Source organism: Ranitomeya variabilis, chromosome 2 (genome assembly GCF_051348905.1).
Source record: "Ranitomeya variabilis isolate aRanVar5 chromosome 2, aRanVar5.hap1, whole genome shotgun sequence".
NCBI classification, from domain to species: domain Eukaryota; kingdom Metazoa; phylum Chordata; class Amphibia; order Anura; family Dendrobatidae; genus Ranitomeya; species Ranitomeya variabilis.
The window spans coordinates 206,791,581-206,811,206 of record NC_135233.1 but is presented as its reverse complement, the minus strand read 5'-3'; the positions used below and the strand labels follow the sequence as shown (position 1 = coordinate 206,811,206).

General features: G+C 46.2%; 2 protein-coding genes across 6 annotated transcripts in view; both read right to left on the bottom strand.

Annotated features, from left to right (window-relative positions):
- Window positions 1–19,626, bottom strand: part of RABGAP1 (RAB GTPase activating protein 1) — a 238,587-nt gene that overhangs the window by 149,841 nt on the left and 69,120 nt on the right. The gene's annotated exons all lie outside the window — the stretch shown is intronic.
- GPR21 (G protein-coupled receptor 21) lies at window positions 9,941–13,696 on the bottom strand. The gene is made up of 2 exons (XM_077292360.1): window positions 13,511–13,696; window positions 9,941–13,105 (listed from the first exon to the last, which is right to left on the bottom strand). Exon 2 carries the CDS (start codon window positions 13,015–13,017, stop codon window positions 11,740–11,742), a length of 1,278 nt encoding a protein of 425 aa, XP_077148475.1. The 5' UTR covers window positions 13,018–13,105; window positions 13,511–13,696; the 3' UTR covers window positions 9,941–11,739.

Sequence of the window (19,626 nt, the reverse complement as noted above, 5' to 3'; positions counted from 1 at the left end):
CCCCCAGAGTATACTGCAGCCGCCCCCCCAGAGTATACTGCAGCCGCCCCCCAGAGTATACTGCAGCCGCCCCCCAGAGTATACTGCAGCCGCCCCAAAGGGTATACTGCAGCCGCCCCAAAGGGTATACTGCAGCCGCCCCCCAGAGTATACTGCAGCCGCCCCCCAGAGTATACTGCAGCCGCCCCCCAGAGTATACTGCAGCCGCCCCCCAGAGTATACTGCAGCCGCCCCCCAGAGTATACTGCAGCCGCCCCCCAGGGTATACTGCAGCCGCCCCCCAGGGTATACTGCAGCCGCCCCCCAGAGTATACTGCAGCCGCCCCCCAGGGTATACTGCAGCCGCCCCCCAGGGTATACTGCAGCCGCCCCAAAGGGTATACTGCAGCCGCCCCCCAGAGTATACTGCAGCCGCCCCCCAGAGTATACTGCAGCCGCCCCCCAGAGTATACTGCAGCCGCCCCCCAGAGTATACTGCAGCCGCCCCCCAGGGTATACTGCAGCCGCCCCCCAGGGTATACTGATGCCGCCCCCCAGAGCATACTGCAGCCGCCCCCCAGGGTATACTGCAGCCGCCCCCCAGAGCATACTGCAGCCCCCTCAGAGTATACTGCAGCCGCCCCCCAGAGTATACTGCAGCCCCCCTCAGAGTATACTGCAGCCGCCCCCGCCCGAGTATACTGCAGCCCCCCTCAGAGTATACTGCAGCCGCCCCAAAGGGTATACTGCAGCCGCCCCCCAGAGCATACTGCAGCCCCCCCAGAGCATCCTGCAGCCCCCTCAGTATACTGCAGCCGCCCCTCAGAGTATACTGCAGCCGCCCCCCAGAGTATACTGCAGCCGCCCCCCAGAGTATACTGCAGCCGCCCCCCCAGAGTATACTGCAGCCGCCCCCCCAGAGTATACTGCAGCCGCCCCCCCAGAGTATACTGCAGCCGCCCCTTAGAGTATACTGCAGCCTCCCCTTAGAGTATACTGCAGCCGCCCCTCAGAGTATACTGCAGCCGCCCCTCAGAGTATACTGCAGCCCACTTCCCCCCCCCCCCAGAGCATACTGCAGCTTCCCTCAGAGTATACTTCTCTCCTGGTCTCCCTGCCCATAACGCCAGCCCTGCCACGGGGGGTAGACACTTGCAGACTCTCGTATAGTCGGACGTGTGACTAGAACAACCAGAAGAGGAGTTAGTATGAAGACAGACATGAAGGAGTAAAAAAAAAGAAAAAGAAAAAAAGCTTGCCTGAATTCCCGCATGTGGCGTCTTGTGTCCATGTTGTTGACAAACGATCTGTTTGCAGACTTTACAGGGTTTTGCCCAATAAATGAAGGCACAAGAAGCCTGATAATGACAAATCTGCTGTTCTGGGGGAAATGGGATTGTGTGCACCTTGCTGCCAACTTTCAGGAGAGTGCAGAAGACTAGCCTTAGAATAGATCACCACTCTCTGATCAGCCGTTTTCAGCTCCCGTGGTGACCAGATGTCAAAGATAAAGGGAGTCAAACAGCAGAACTCCATCCACTGGTGTCCTGCAGCTCAGCTCCTATTGATGTGAATCGGATGATGCTCCCTGGACGGCGACTACAAAGCTGTGCAGCACCATTGAGTATGTTTATCTGGCAGGACTGAAAACAGCTGATCGGTTGGGGTGCAGGTGTAGGACCTCCACCAATGCGATATTGTGGGGTTAAAATAAGTTACCACATAGAGCGTTAATAGGTGATGACTTACTATTGGGGGTCTAACCACTGGGACCCTCACAATAGGCCAAAAGGGACAATTTTACGGAGAATTAAATGACAGTGCTCAACCGCCACTCCATTCATTCCCTATAGGACTGATGATCATACAAAGTCCCCATTCTACTGATATTCCAAGCTGCAGATTTACAGAAGATTTTGTACGCATGGTCTTTACTGCTCTCGCCCCACAAAAGGTCATATGTTTTTGGTGCACAGAACAGTTTCATGTGTCCTTGAACTGTCCCGATTCACCTGTTCTGTAACTTGCCTTTCCTTCTTTCTCAGTGGCTCATCACTACTCAAACATTCTGCCAGCACTATAAGTATTGGGACAACCTTTCCTTTGCTACCCAACATGTACCTTTTTTGCCTACCTTCCTTGAACTGCAGAAGCAGCGAGAACAAGCGCCACATTCAATTCCTGCAATCCAAGTCTCTGCTGCTTGACGGATTACTCTTGACAACAGGGAGTGATCAGCACGTTAGACAGAAATGAGAAATAGTGTCCGGCACCTCAAAGTGATTTTTGAGGGAAGAGAATTTTTTTTTTTTTAATCCATGGAGGCCTGCAGCAAGCCCACGGCTGCCATAGTAAGCCATCGTCTCCCTGTGTTTACAAAGAAGCCATTTAAATGTCACTTTCTAGTAATAGACAGCAGCAGTTAAAAGGTTGAAAAGCAGCAACTGAAAAGAGATGCTGGCTGTATAATGCACCCGGCGTCTGCCAGGCATAACGCAGAGGCTCAGCTCCGGAGTCCGCTCTGTACGCAACCTATGATGAAAATGTACGTCATTAGCTATTAAGGGGTTAAATACAGATTATTCTGAAGGAAGGGGAGAGAAGCAGTGCCACCAACTATTGTAAATGGTGGATCCTGTGTTATCAGCTGTGTAGAGCTGTTACATGTCGTTGTGATCCTGCCTCTGATGGTAATGAGCCTGCTGAAAACTCATCAGTATAGAACAGCAAATCTAAAATGGCCCAAGTACTCAGTGTGAATTACAGACTATTTTTTATTATTATTATTTAAAGAGATGAAAAAAATCATAGAAGTTTGTTTAAAAAAAAAAAAAAAAAAAATGAAATAAAAATTGGTGTGTGTCACCGTTTGCCAAGACCAGTAACATTGTTATTTTTCCCCGTTGATGCAGCCTTGTGTGTCCTCACATATTAAGAGTAGGTAGGCCATTTTTTATTGCATGTTATTGAAAAACTACAATTTTGGCATTTTGATTGGATGGACTATGTGCATGTGGCAGTAGCAAATATGTTTTGTTTTTTTAATTTCTTTAATTTAAATTGGGCGAAACAAAAGGAGAGAATCAAATTTTAATATATATATTTTTTAACTTTTACATTATATTTAATTATTATATTATTTATATACGGTATATATTTTTTTAAATTTTATTTCACTTTTTTAGTCCTTTTAGGGGGATTGTTTAAGTGCTTCTATTCCAATACTACAGTATTTTCTGAAAACTGGGGACTCCTCTGAAGGTCAGCTTGTGGATGACCCTCACAGGAGGACGGCGATGGCAGTGACAGGGGGTCTTCAGTGGGCCCCTAGCTGCCATGATAACCCATCGGTTGCCACAAGTGACCTTAATATGGCCAACAATTGTCCGTCACAGACGGCAGCTATGTAAGCCCCCTGCAGACCCCAGCGCTGATGTACATATACGCGATTTAACGCTGTCTCGTCGATGTTCTTAAACCAAGTCTATGACATTAAAATATAATTTAGGCAAACGTAGCCCCCGGAAGAGCCTAATGAGCGGCGTTGTGCTGTGAAGACATCTCCTCCATTATTAATCAGTAAGGCTCATACATTATGGCGGCAGATGAAGCGCACATTACTTAGTGGTGATACAATTAGTGACCCTGCTAATCGCAGCCCGAGTCCATGCAATGAGTATATTTAGTAGTCTGGCCCAGGATAAACATAGCACAGTCTCCAACACGAGCGGGGCGCTTTGTTTATGGCCAGGTCCTCTTCCGGGTTTTGTATGCGGATTTGTCCGTCCCCAATCTCCATTTTTCAGCAAAGGACAATGAACTTGTGACTGTTGGGCATTCCTATAGAAATGGCTGCACTGCATGCAGGTCTCGGACCCCGGTGTGGAGCGCGGCCTGGAGCCTCTTATCCATACAGTGCTATTATCGTTCGCTTCTATAAATATCGGTCCCCTGTGAAATCCGCTTCCTCAGAATTTTCTTCCCTTTTAAGGCTGATGTTGCCCCACCGGCGAGTTTCCTTAGTGTTCTTTGGCAATAATATAACATCGTGCAGAGAAAAAAAAAATCAGATGAAATGCGTGTGGTCGGCGTTATTTCTCGCTGCATTTTGGTATGTTAATGAGATACAAGAATACTTAGCATTCTGGGGTACAACAGCGCTGCGAAGCGGCAGCACCATATAATCTGCGGAGTCACCAGGCCACATACTGACACTGGCCGAATTGATGGAAACCACGGAGGGATGAGCTACCACGGACCGCAGCAGAGATCTCCAAGGGCTGGCAGAGAGATATGGGGGGGTCTGTGATAACGGGCGGCAGATGTAGCTGGGGAACGTATCACTAAGAACCCCGGGAACCGTCCTCATATCAAGGGGCACAGTATTTACGGGTAAAAAACAAGGTTTCCTTTATGTTCAAGTTAAAAGGAACCGGTCACATAAAAACACTAATAACCTGAGGATAACGGGTAAATCTGCAGGTGAATAGTTCTAAAGCCGTGCGGCAACTGCACTGGCACATCACGGTCCCCCCTTCCCCAGTATGCCGGCCACGGTCCCCACTCTCCCAGTATGCCAGCCACGGTCCCCCCTTCCCCAGTATGCCAGCCACGGTGCCCCTCTCCCTCAGTATGCCAGCCACGATCCCGCCTTCCCCAGTATGCCAGCCACGGTCCGATCTCTCCCAGTATGCCAGCCACGGTCCCGCCTTCCCCAGTATGCCAGCCACAGTCCCCACTCTCCCAGTATGCCAGCCACAGTCCCCACTCTCCCAGTATGCCAGCCACGGTCCCCACTCTCCCAGTATGCCAGTCAGGGTCCCCACTCTCCCAGTATGCCAGTCAGGGTCCCCACTCTCCCAGTATGCCAGTCAGGGTCCCCTCTCCCTTAGTATGCCAGCCACGGTCTCCAGTCCCCCAGTATGCCACCCATGGTCCCCAGTCACCCCCCCCCCCCCTATGTCAGCAGCCACAGTTCCCCTCTCCCAGTATGTCAGCCAGGGTCCCCTCTCCCTTAGTATGCCAGTCACGGTCCCCAGTATGCCGGTCAGGGTCCCCTCTCCTTTAGTATGCCAGCTATGGTCCCCCAGTCACCCCCCTATGTCGGCAGCCACAGTCCCCCTCTCCCTTAGTATGCCAGCCACGGTCCCCAGTCTCCCAGTATGCCAGCCACGGTCCCCAGTCTCTCAGTATGCCAGACACGGTCCCCCTCTCCCAGTATGCCAGCCACGGTCCCCACTCTCCCAGTATACCAGCCATGGTCCCCACTCTCCCAGGATGCCAGCCACGGTCCCCCTTCCCCAGTAAGCCAGCCACGGTCCCCACTCTCCCTTAGTATGCCAGCCACAGTCCCCACTCTTCCAGTATGCCAGCCACGGTCCCCTCTCCCTTAGTATGCCACCCATGGTCCCCAGTCACCCCCCTATGGCTACGTTCACATTTGCGTTGCGTCGAGCGCAGGTTCAGCGACGCATAGCTACGCATGCGTCATGCGCCCCTATATTTAACATGGGGGCGCATGGACATGCGTTGTCTTGCGTTTTATGACGCATGCGTCATTTTTGGCGCAAGCGTCAGGGCGCAGAGGACGCTGCATGATGCAGCTTTTTTGCGCCAAAAATCATGCCAAAAATGGACGCATGCGTCACAAAACAATGCGTTGTGCATGCGTTTTGCATGCGTTGTGCGTTGCGTCGCCGACGCAACGCCCAACAACGCAAATGTGAACGTAGCCTATGTCGGCAGCCACAATCCCCCTTCTCCCTTAGTATGCCAGACACGGTCCCCACTCTCCAAGTATACCAGACACGGTCCCCACTCTCCCAGTACACCAGCCACGGTCCCCCTTCCCCAGTAAGTCCCCACTCTCCCTTAGTATGCCAACCACGGTCCCCACTCTCTCAGTATGCCAGCCACGGTCCCTACTCTCCCAGTATGCCAGCCACGGTCCCCTCTCCCTTTAGTATGCCACCCATAGTCCCCAGTCACCCCCCTATGTCGGCAGCCACAGTCCCCCTCTCCCAGTATGTCAGCCAGGGTCCCCTCTCCCTTAGTATGTTAGCCACGGTCCCCTCTCCCTTTAGTATGCCACCCATGGTACCCAGTCACCTCCTATGTCGGCAGCCACAGGCGCATCCCTGTAACAGACTCCCTCCCCTGATCCTAGCAGTACAGGAGCCTCCAGCATGGCTCTGCTCCCGGGCACCATACAGGGTACGTCATCCATGGGGAGGCCGAGATAAAAAGCCGACAGTGAGGAGACGATCTGCGCAGGACGGACTGTTGAATAACACTGAATCCAGGACCCTCGTTCACATTGCTGGTAGTCGGACATCCTTCAGGGTCCTGTAACCTGTGCACAGACCCTCAGCCCGGAGGCGATCAGTGGTCAGCGCCAGACCCTTCAGCCAGTGCCCCTGAGCGTATAACAGCAAGGTCACCTTACACCTCTCTATACCGCTCCACAGCACGTGCAAGAGATCCAGGGTGGCATCTGCCAGGATATCCTGGGTAGGACCACCGAAAGCTCTTTCCTATCAAAAGCTGAAGGTGGGCACACACAGACACGCAGATTAATGGCTGAAAAACCACTGACGGGACAATCATCCGGCAAACAAGGATTTCACAGTCAGCCGAGTTTAACCCCATACTGGCCATCACAGTTATTCAATCTGAGTGCTCAATGATGCCGGGGAAAAAGAACGTCAGCATTTTGAACCTATAACACTGAATAGGGGGCACTGAAATGTGCGGAGCTTCTTCCTGCCAAAACTCAGGTGTCTGCTGCAGCAAATACTGAACGAGTGAGCGCACACCCTACAGCTATGTTCACATGTGGCGTTTTTGCAAAGTCTGCCCTCTCTGCAGTACAGAAGCTGCTTACAAAGTGGGGTTTTGCACTTTGCATTGCTTTCTATGGGTGAAAAGACAATTGCTGCACAAACGCTAAAAGAATTGCCATGCTGCAGATTCCAGAACACTGAAAACAAAAAAAAGGGGAAGGAGATTTCTGAAGTCTCCGAGCTTTTCCTAGTACTGTAAAATGCATAAAAAATGCAGTATGTGAACAGAACCTTAGGCTTCCAGGTTAAAGACAAGCGTTCTTGTTTAGCGTACATGTATTTTTACTGGACTTCACAGGTTTCCTACACCTGTTCTAATGCTTTTGGGGCTTCTGTCTAACTAAGAGGTATTCCCAACTCCAAGATCCTATCCCAATATGTAGTAGGTATAATAATATTAGTAAACATCACCAGTTAGAAATGTAGTATAGTTCTCCTGATTAGCTATGTCACTTTCCCCATATCTAGGGCATTGCAGTAGCTTAGGTATCCATGGTTACAACCACTCAGTGACAGCTAGTTGCTAGTGGTCATAACCTTGGATACCGAAGCTACTGCAATGCCCTGCACATGGGGTAAGTGACAGCAAATCAGAAGAACTATACATTTCTAATTGGAGGCATTTACTAATATTATTATTATACCTACAATATATTGGGATAGGATGGTAATATCCCTTTAAAGTCCTATAGCTATATTTCTCATGGATGTTTAGGCATTTAAATGGATATTCCCATTTCCAAGATCCTATCCCTATATGTTGTAGGTATAATAATAATATTAGCAAATACCTACAACTAGAAATGTAGTATAGTTCTCCTGATTCGACATGTCACTTACCCCATGTGCAGGGCATTGCAGTAGCTTAGGTATCTAAGGTTGTGACCACTAGCAACTGTCACTAGAGTGGTTGTAACCATAGATACCTACGCTACTGCAATGCCCTGCACATGGGGTAAGCAACATTAGTTATCAGAAGAACTATTCTACATTTCTAATTGGAGGAATTTAATAATATTATTAATGTTACATCTACTACACATTGGAATAGGATCTTGGAGATGGGAATACACCATTCAAGTCCTATTGCTATGTTTCTCGGGGATGTTCATAGCGCGTAGGAAGAGAAAGTTATCAACATCCACAAGAAACATACAGTAGCTATAGGATTTAAAATGGATATTCCCATCTGCAAGATCCTATCCCAATATATAGTAGGTATAATTTTAGTATTAGCAAATACCTCCAATTAGAAATGTAGTATAGTTCTCCTGATTCGCCATGTCGTTTACTCCATGTGCAGGGCATTGCAGTAGCTTAGGTATCTAAGGTTACAACCACTAGCAACTAACTGTCACTATATGAGTGGACGTAACCATAGATACCTAAGCTACTGCAATGCCTGCACATGGGGTAAGTGACATGGCAAATCAGAAGAACTATGCTACATTTCTAATTGGAGGTATTTACTAATATTATTAAATTATTACACCTACTACATATTGGGATTGGATCTTGGAGATGGGAAGTCTTAGAAATATGTTTCTCGTGGATGTTGATACCTTTCTCTTCCTACGCGTTAACAAAAAAATGTAACGTGAACAGGAACAAACTATGCAACAATATAATCAGAAGTAGAACAGTAAAAAGCTCTGGACACAGCAAACCGGATAAACACTAATCTAACACTTGCCGAAGAAGCTTCCCCATAATCATAAAACTCTTAAAAGATTCATGTAAAACAAAAATACACTGGGTTCACGGGCTCCATGGCGAGCGCCATTTTTTTTGTCAAACATTCCAGCATATTTAGTTCCAGAGCGCACAGAGAATCCCAGACATTCGGGGGGAAATGAGATATATTGCATCACGTCCAAAAACTATAACAGAAAATAAATAACTGAACAAAGAAGAAGCAAAAACATGCAGGAGACTCAGGCTACGGACAACATGACGACATTTCCTGCCCGCGGTAACAACTTTCCTACAGTTTGGATTGGTGACGTGTAGAGGATTGTGTTATAACGTAGTGATCTCAGGCCGTGCTCTTTATAGACGATGGACGGCAGCGGTGATCCAGCCCACAGCTGTCATGATGGCGGCAGTCACCAATCACCCTAACCTAACATTCACCCTTTATAAAGAAGCGAACAAAAGCACAGGCCACAGAGAAGAAGCGCCAAATCCAGGGAGTGGCAGGCGCCTCAATGAATTGGGTGAATCTTACTACTGGACGCTGCTCAGTAAGAATGCTGCAAGGAACGCCAGTCTTAATGGATAGGGGCCATATAGTTAAAATTATCATTTACTTTTATAGAGCAATTGAGCCACAATTCTTAAGTCTTAGCTTGCTGTAGTTTCAATACAATCGGTGTTTTATGAGCAAGAGATTATCTCTGCAGGACTAGGGGACACGTGCTGGGCAGTCCAGCTAATCTGTGTAACCCCACCTCCAACCTCTGATTGGCAGTTTGCTGATAATGTACACAGGAAGCTGCCAATCAGGGGTGTGGGCAGGGTTATACACAGCCCAGCATTCAGCATTCTGAGCATTGCTACATCTACAACAGAGGAAACTGGGATTCTATCAAAACTGCATTAAGCAATCTCGTAAGTGATACTTCACTGGAATCAGAGACTCTGCACCTACATCATGATGCTCTCGGATTACATAGCAAAAACCTGTTGACAGCTTCTCTTATTCTACCAGCACAATAGGTGTGGGAACTTCCTACCCCTTCTTTCCCAGCATGCATTCTGTCAATGACTAAATCCTGGCGTGTATGAACTAAAAATCGGCCTCTCTGTTTACAGTGTATGTGGCTGAACATAAGGCAAGACAAACACCCACCATCTACTTTCTGTAAACCATCTTGGGGGTCTCTGCTCGTGGAAACAGTCAGCGGACAGAGAGTTAGACAGAAGGGAGACTCCTAGAGGCCGGCACCTTGGGGTAATGTTTTAGGAGAAAGACAATTTTTTTTTAATAAAGCGATGTGCCTGAAAGTATAAGAACCATAGAAAAAGTGGAGTCCTAGTAATAAAAGCTGAATGTTCAAAGTTACAAAAACAAAAATGCAATAACTACTTCCGAGACTTTCTATGTAATTTTTATACAGATTTCAGTCTAAATACATTCATTTAGTGACATCACAGCTTTAACAGTTTTGCTGCCAGAAGAATTTGAAAAGGCAAAATGTCTGTAAGACGACAGAATCCAGGCTGGGACCTTCCAGCGTGAGCCGCACTACTGCCCCCGACAAGCGATGGTCAGGAGGTCGCACAGCGAGCGCTGGTAAGTCACAGTGTAGAATCAGCCCCATGTAAAGCATAACTGGCATCTAGCTACAACAAGGTAGTACTAGATTATTCAAGGCTATACTGCATAATCCATGAGACGTTAGCCCCGTAGTCCCTCAGAAAGCCTGACATGATGGAGACGTCGAGCTTCAATTATATTAGGCAGTGATGCAATGTCATCGCTCGTTGCTAGCAGACTAAAAAGTTAAGCCCAAAAATAGACTCTCCAAAAGTGCAGGTACCAGACAAATTTAAAGGATGTGGAAGCCATCGGGACACTTTGTTTTAACTTTATGAAGGCATTAATTGTTGGCATGGTGCTTCATTAAAAATGATACTGTTTGGCTTCTACAGCCTCTATGTATCACAGTTCATAGCGGACTGCAGAAAGAGTTAACAGTAAACCCATCAGTCAGCTGCTTTCCTTTTTCTTCTCCTAGATGGGGCTCACTGATTAATTCGCGGTTAAAGGATGACTTTTTTCTATGTAATCTGAGAGCAGTATGATGTTAAAGAATGTATCACTTACTGGGCTGTTTCAATAAAATCAGTGTTTTATCAAAAGGAGATTATCACAGGACTAGGTAGCACATGCCTCCTAGTTGTCCTGCTTTGTATAACCACGCCCCCACCACAGGAACCTGCCAATCAGTGGTGTGGGCGGGGTTACACACAGCTCAGCATTCTGTGCACTGCTGGATTTAAAGTAGACAATATGGCGATTGTATCAAAATGACAGTATGCAGAGCAAGTGATACATCGCTGGAATCAGGATCTCTGCTCCTACATCATGCTGCTCTCAGATGACATAGCAAAAACCAGCTGACAGATTCTCTTTAACGCACTAGGATACAGAGAGCCTTTAAAAGCAAAATAAGCTAAACAATTCTAGCTGCAAAACTAAAATTTAGCAAAATATGCCCGCATTCAAGTTAAAAAAAAAAATCCCCAAAAAGGTATCTAGATCCTTTAAAAGGGTAGAAAACATCTGGTATGGCCGCCCTAATGTACAACTATTACAAACACGGTAAGCAAAACATTCTTAAATTACACTTGAAAAAAATTCCAGTGGTCAACGGTTTAAATATCAATAATATATTATCTTCTTCCACTTAGAAAAATATTGCATTACATTTCTGGAAACAAAATTACCTATGCATGTATCAAAATCAAACAGCAAAACATATTAGAAACAGACAGGCTCCATGTGACGAGTTCCTAGGACCGGGGTGCTGCGGGATTAATTAGTTCCCGGGGTCCACCGAGGTTACGAGGGTCTGACCTGACGCTACCGACTAGATCCAACCTCAGCAGAAATCCAAATATTTGGCTCCAGTGTCAGGTCATACTCCAACTCCGAAGGCATCAAAGAAGCTCCAACATTATGGCCAGAAAATCCCAATCTGGCACAATCCTTCATGATGGATCCTAAGTGATTGCGTGGGAGCGAGTCATAAAACGGAGAGAGCCGCAGAGCTCCATTTATTGCAGCGATATGTTGGGTCCACAATGGGACTAAAGCACTAAATATATTCTGGCATCACTGATGCGGCTCCAATGCTCCTGTTGGAGGTCGATACCTTCCTGGAGAACACATTTTTGAAAGTTAGGCGATCATTTACGGATTGCAGTCAGCCGTGGGTCTCTTTGGGGCAGCACCGGTGCCATCGTGGCCATCTCCTTGCCTGGAACAAGACGCACAGATGGCGCTAGAAAGCCGCTTCAGACCCTTCTGGAAGACGCTGTTGGACATGCTGTAGATGACACAGTTGCAGAAGCTGTTGCTGATGGCCAGCCAGGTGGTGAGAAAGGAGGCAGTCTGATTGGTATAGATCCGAGAGCTCTCCAGGAGGAAGTAGATGATGTAGGGCAACCACAGGATGTAGAAGACGCTGGTGATGCGGAAAAGGACGGTGGCGTAGCGCTTCTCGGGACTAGGCTGTCCTTGAGAAGGTTCGGCGTCGCTGGTGCTGAAACGCACGCGCCTTTCATTTATCTCCTTGGTGTGTTGTTGGCAAATGCGGAATATATTGAAGTACGTGAAACAAACAGTCGTAGCCGCTGGGGCGTAGAGCATCACCACGATAAAAGAAGTGAAATATGGATTGGTGTGCCACGAGTACGCACAGGTCTGAAATACGTCTCCGTGATACCCGGGTTTCCCCCATCCTAAAAATGACGGCAGGAAAATAGCACAAGAGTAGATCCAGAGCAAGAGGATGCAAAAGCGTAGACGGCACGCGGTGACCAACGTGTTGTAGGTGAGCGGTTTGGTTATGGCGATGTAGCGGTCGATGCTGATGCAAGCCAGCGAGGTCATGGAGACGCTCTTCAGGACGGACACCACGTAACCGAACATTTTACATACGATCTGTTCGGGGAGCAGGTCTGTGCGATGCAGCAAAGTGAAGGACGGCACTAAGCAGCTGACGCCGACCAACAGGTCCGCGTAGGCCATGGTCTGAATGAAGTAACTGGTGGTGTGATGGTTCAGCAGGGGAGCACAATGAAAGACGAAGATGACTATCAAATTGCCAGAGATGATGAGGACAGTCAGAAAGATGATAATCCCCACTTCCAGGAGGCAAACCGGAATAGATTCATGAGATCCCACGCCCAAAAGGCAAAATGGACCGCCACTGCCGCCGCCGGTGCTGCTGTTAGTTCCTTCAAAGGAAGAGTTCATTTTTAGATCTCCAAAGATATCAGCATCATGCCTGAGTCTCTGCCGTCCTTCAGCAAAACCCACCGTGTCTCCGGCTATGACTCCTGCCGGGCGGCGCCTGCGACGAGGACTAACTTCAGTGAAAAACGGAGCTGTGCCAATTCTCTGCCATGTTACAAAGAGAGGAGGAAAAGCTCGGGAGAGAAGCTGGGGACAAAAAGGTGCAGTCATCAGGAAGCTGGGGTCATGTGGGTTCTCTGTCCTCTATCCGAGGCAATCCCACTCCATCATTACGCTTCCACGCAAGACATCAGAGCAGCTGAGAGGAGAGAATGACAGCGTTTGTACAGTATCCAGCCCATCTCTGCATCCTTTACACTTTCTAAGCCCCAGAAACCCAATCTAACCCGTCCTCTACATGCACCGAGAGCCATGCTTCATGGACGTGACAATTTGCTGCAGATGTAAGGGTGCAGACGATATAAGACTAGTGCACTGCCAGTTCATTTTAGCATGCGGTCTGCATTCCCCCAGTGACAGCTAGGAGCCCCACGCTCAGCATCTGCAGCCCTGCGCCGGTATCACCGCAGCCCTCTCTTCTAGGACACAGAATAAAGGACACTGCCCCCCAAAGCTTCTCTCCTACCACATGCATGCAGTCCTAGCCTACACTATTCCTAAGACTGGAGCAATAAGAGCTAGGATCATCCCCTACATGATTTACCTGGTAAGGCACATCGCTCCCGAGCTCTGGAGAAGTCCCCCAGAAGGACTGCAGCTCACTTTGCTGCAGAATGGAGAAAATGCCTTTGTGAGTGTGGTCCTCTGCAAACCCTCCTCTCCTCCTCCCTCTCATGCATTGCCAAGATCAGCCAGGATCCCAGACTACACTACAGTGCCCAGACACCGGGGCTGCAGGAGCACGGGAAGCACATTCGCAGTTCGTCCTCGGTTTATACGTCCCACATATGCAGGACAGGATCACATATATACACTGGTGGGCAGACCACAGGGACCAGACAAGGCTGATTATGATATAGATATATATAGATATATATATATATATATATATATATATATATAGATATATATATATATATATATACATACACGGTATATATATATATATATATATATATATATATATATATATATATATATATATATATATATATATATATTCAACTCTTAAAGGGTCATTGCAGAAGGTACATAGGAAGGTTCTCGGCATAGAGAAGGCAGATAGGAAGGGTGTCGGCATAGAGAAGGCAGATAGGAAGGTTCTCGGAGTAGAGAAGCCAGATAGAAAGGTTCTCGACATACAGAACACAGATGGGAAGGTTCTCGGCATAGAGAAGGCAGATAGGAAGATTCTCGGCATAAAGAAGGCAGGTAGGAAGGTTCTCGGCATAGAGAAAGCAGATAGGAAAGTTCTCAGCATAGAGGAGGCAGGTAGGAAGGTTCTCGGCATAGAGAAGACAGATAGGAAGGTTCTCGGAGTAGAGAAGGCAGATAGGAAGGTTCTCGGCATAGAAAAGGAAGATCAGAAGGTTCTCAGTATAGAGAAGGCAGATAGGAAGGTTCTCGGTGTGGAGAAGGCAGACAGAAAGGTTCTCGGCATAGAGAAGGCAGATGGAAAGGTTCTCGGCTTAGAGAAGGCATCGGATAGGAAGGTTGTCGGCATAGAGAAGGCATCAGATAGGAAGGTTTTTGGCGTAAACATTCAGAATATTTATTACCCAGCAAGAAACTGTGGGGAAAAACTAGCCATCAGGATCAGAAAGTAGTATCACATCCATCAAGGAAGACGTCAGCTCTACAGCTCCGGTACATGCGCTGGCTGAGAATAAAGAGTTATTCCCACCTCCAGGGTAGGTGTAATAATAAGAATATTAGCAAATACTTCCAATTAGAAATGTAGTATAGTTCTTCTGATTAGCTATATCACTTACCCCATGTGCAGGGCAATGCAGTAGCTTGCGTATCCCTGGTTATGACCATTCAAAGAGACAGTTGATAGTGGTCGTAAACCATGAATATCTCAGCTACTGTAATGCCCTGCACATGGGGCAAGCGACATAGCGAATCAGAAGAACTAAATTATGCTTCTAATTGGAAGTATTAGCTAACATTGTTACTACTACTATTATTATTATTACTACTACTAGATGGTGGCCTGATTCTAACACATCAGGTATTCTAGAATATGTATGTATATAGCAGCCACATAGTATATAGCACAGGCCACGTAGTATATAGGAGGCATGTAGTATATAGCAGACAAATAGTACGTGGCCTGTGCTATATACTATTTGGCTGCCATATACATACATACATATTCTAGAATACCCGATGCGTTAATACAGGCCACGCAGTACATAACACAGCCCACGTACTATATAACACAGCCCATGCAGTATATAGCAGCCACGCAGTATATAACACAGGCGACGTAGTATATAACATAGGCCATGCAGTATATAACACAGGGCACGTAGTATATAGCACAGCCCCCACAGTATATCACACAGCCCACGTAGTATATAACACAGCCCACAAAGTATATAGCACAGCCCCGCAGTATATCACACAGCCCACGCAGTATATCACACTGCCCATGTAGTATATAGCACAGCCTCCACAGTATATCACACAGCCCACGTAGTATATAACACTGCCCATGTAGTATATCACACAGGCCACGCAGTATATCACACTGCCCATATAGTATATAGCACAGCCCCCGCAGTATATCACCCAGCCCCCGCAGTATATCACCCAGCCCCTGCAGTATATCACACTGCCCATCTAGCATATAGCACAGCCCTCGCAGTATATCACACAGCCCATGCAGTATTTAGCAGTGTGGGCACCATATCCCTGTTAAAAAAAAAATAATTAAAATAAAAAATAGTTCTATACTCACCCACCGTGATCCATCGAAGCTCCGCCGAGCCGCGCGTGGCTGCTGCCATCTTCCGTTCCCAGGATGCATTGCGAAATTACCCAGAAGACTTAGCGGTCTCGCGAGACCGCTAAGTCTTCTGGGTAATTTTGCAATGCATCTCTGGGAACGGAAGATGGCGGCAGCCTCGTGCGGCTCGGCTGACTACGGAGGGTGAGAATAGCAGGTTTTTTTTTTTTTTTTTTTTTTAATTATTTTTAACATTACATTTTTCTTTTACTATTGATGCCGCATAGGCAGCAGCAATAGTAAAAAGTTGGGGACACACAGGGTTAATAGCAGCAGTAACGGAGTGCGCTACCTGCGGCATAACGCGGTCTGTTACCGCTGCCATTAACCCTGTGTGAGAGCTGACTGGAGGGAACTCGGGAGTATGGAGCGGGCGCCGGGCACTGACTGCGGGGAGTAAGGGGTGGCCATTTTGCCGCCGGACTGTGCCCGTCGCTGATTGGTCGTCACGCAGGGCTGTGGAGTCGGTAAGCCACAGTTGCGACTCCGACTCCTGGATTTTATCAGGTTCCGACTCCAGCTCCTTCATAAATGGCCAACTTTTCTAAACTCTTGTAAGTAAATATACAATAAACACTTATGCAGTTAATAAGAAATCTATACACTAACTTGGGTTGGTGGCAAAGCAGTAACCACTCGGGCAACATCTCTGACCATGTCAGGATACAGAGGAATCGCTTGTTGCACTGTTATTTTTGATGAACGGTCAAATTTCTCAATTTCTTTTAGTGCACATGAAAAATTCTGCTGAAATGTACTGGCTGTGTTCTTTGATGGGGATGACTCTTCTTCTACGCGGGAACGCTTTGCACGGTCCTTGTGATCCAAATATTTTTCAAAATTAAATTCATCAGTTGATGAGGGTGAAGATGTGGCAGGACGACCAAATTCTTCTTGTTCCTCCTGACTGTTCTGCAACCCTTTCATCCTTACTGCTATTTCAAACAGAGCTTCTTTTCCTTTAGTTAGCTATTGATCATCTAGAAGAATCCGATGCATTGGGTCTACATAAACAGCTGCCAAAAGAATGTTATTTTGTAATAGTAGCTAGTCTCTCCGTTTCATTGATGTAGCAATGCCACTTGCAATTAACCCTCCTCTTTGGGACAGGCGAAACATCAGGTTCTTCCACTCCTTTAAGAAAATACCTGGAGCTAAGTCCTTTGCTTGTAATTTTTTAGTCACTGTAAATGGGTGCTCTAGCAATTTTTCCAGCTCAGTCACCTGATTCCACGGACTTTCATTTAGCGTCAGTTGAGGGTTAGCCATGTCTACAAGAAAGGTTTTCAGTTCAACCAAGCGCTGAATCATTAAGTAAGTACTGCCCCATCGTGTGGCTTGATCAATAATTGCCCCTTTTCCAGCATGTCTCTTCAAAATTGAGTCAACTTTAGGGGTTCTGGCAACAGTAGTCAATTCTCTCACCTTGCCAATCAGTGCAGCAGCATGTCCTTCTTGCAGACTGTCTCTTATAGCCAGCTGTAGCGTATGCACAACACAGCGCATGTGATGAATGAAAGAACGTATTGACACAGTTTCAACAAGATCATCTAAACTATCATGTTGCTGTTCATCTGAAGGAACTTCAGTTTGCTCCTCAGTTACAATACTGTGCTCCTCTATTTCAAACATTTCTGGGTCTGTGGACCCAGAATGTTCTTCTAGCTGCTGGTCACCATCATTACTCTCATTCATTAGCTTAATAGTACTTATCATATTTGAAGCATTGTCAGTTACGACAGAAAGAACTTGCTCTTTTTAAAGTTCATAGTCTTGCAGAACCTTTTCCACCAAGACCTGGAGAAACTCACTGGTGTGATGAGCTTTGGTGTCTTTTACTGCCAATGTCTTGGTAACTATTTCATTTTTGTCACAAACAGATCGGACATTGATGGCAAAATAGTTCACTCTGACGTGTTCAGGCATCCATTTTAAGAAACAGAAAGCGTCCCTTGAGAGTTTTTTAAGTTCTTCCTTTTGTTTAAAAGCTTCTTCGATTACTAATTTTCTAATACTCTCTCTCTCTCTCTCTCCAGAGAAACACCAAGCTTGCGGGCCATTTCCCCATTCAGACACATAAAAGCTGGTCGTGAAAATAATGAAATAGGCACACTATCCTTTACAACAAGCTCTATGATCTGTTTTTTAAATGTATCTACTGTCATTGTCACAGTAACTTTGTCACTGACAAAATATCTTGCAACTGATGGCTGCAAAGTTCTCTGCTCCTTTGTTTGGCTGGAAGAGCTGGGCACTGGTTCATTGGTTTGGATGCAGTCTTTCTCATCCACTGCTTTCAGTACTTCTGGATGAAAGCGCTGTAAATGTCTCTTTAGATTAGAAGCTCTGGTAGGAGCATTTTTATCTTTGCCTGAATATGCACTGATCTTGGCTTCACAGCATTTGTTTTCGTCTGGATCATTTGTCATACACTGACAGACATAATGTTTTCTATCTTGAGTGATGGTGAAATGTTCAAATACAGCTGATTTAATGTGACGCTTCTTTGACATTCTCAGGTTTTTAATTCTGCATTCACAATCCAAATGACAATTGTTTTTCCTAAAAACAATTGTACAAAATTATTGCCAGGTCGTACAACTGATATAGTGGTCAGTAATACTGTTATTCCTCATGTACTCACAGTTAACTGATGCAAAGTTTGTTGAAAGGATAATACTTCTTACAGTCTTCCTCTTCTGAGTAGCAGCTGTGAGATGCTTGGAAGACGCACACCTAGTAAACATCTAGTCTAGAGGAGGAGCTTTACTACTAAGAATTTGCAACACATTTTCACTTTCAGTTTCATACATTGTAAGTAGGGGGGTTGGGGCAGCATGAGGTTAACCAAGTATAAGATTAGATAAGGGCAGTGGAGAACAGTGACACCCAAGAAGTAAGAAATGTCTCTATCTCCAGCAGAACTGCTTATCACTGTTGTTCATAGTTTGATAGAACATATATATTTGAGTAACATTTATAAAATTCATATGAAAGTTCAATTATGAAATATTAATACATTTTTTTTTTAAAGCTGGAGTCGGAGTCGGTACATTTCTACCGACTCCAACCAAAACTAACTCCGACTCCACAGCCCGGCATGGCCGTTTTGCCACGACCAATCAGCGACTTGGATTTCCATGACAGACAGAGGACGCAACCAATGAATATCCGTGACAGACAGACAGAAGGACGGACAGACAGACTGAAGTGACCCTTAGACAATTATATAGTAGATTATTATTATTATGAATACACCTACTACATATTGAGAGGTTCTCTGAGATGGGAATACTTCTTTACTGGAGGAAAACATTAATTCGTCTTACGAAACCACAACAAAATCCTGGGAATTCTAAATATCATTCCGAGTCAATATCTACACAAACACACGAATGCTAAAAATACATATAAGTAAACGATTAACACATACCAGTGAAATTGCAGCACTAAGGGAAAGTCAGACTTATCAAAGTCACATGATGTGGAAATAAGGAGCAAAAATAAAAAAAAAAAGGAAAAAATTTCAAATTATTCAATATCAATGGAAAGCATCACATGAAGAAACCTCTGCTACCAGTAAGGTTATTAATGTCTGAGGAATGTTCTGCCACATCGAGTGCACGTAAGCACAAAATCATCAAGATCAGCTGCTGGCGGCTTCCTGTGAGCAGCCTGAGTGGCAAATTTGGTAACGGGAATAATGGTTCACCGATCTGACAATCAGTGGGTGAGACACACACCAACCAGTAACTTATACTGCATATAGGTGATAAAGGAGCTGTGCAGTTAAAACAAGTTAACAGACAGCAAAGCGAATAAACAAGAGAGAAGCGAACGTCAAATCAATATTTGATACGAATGTC

Excerpts from the sequence above, each read along its gene's own strand:
- GPR21 (XM_077292360.1), bottom strand. The coding sequence starts at position 13,017 with ATGACTGCACCTTTTTGTCCCCAGCTTCTCTCCCGAGCTTTTCCTCCT.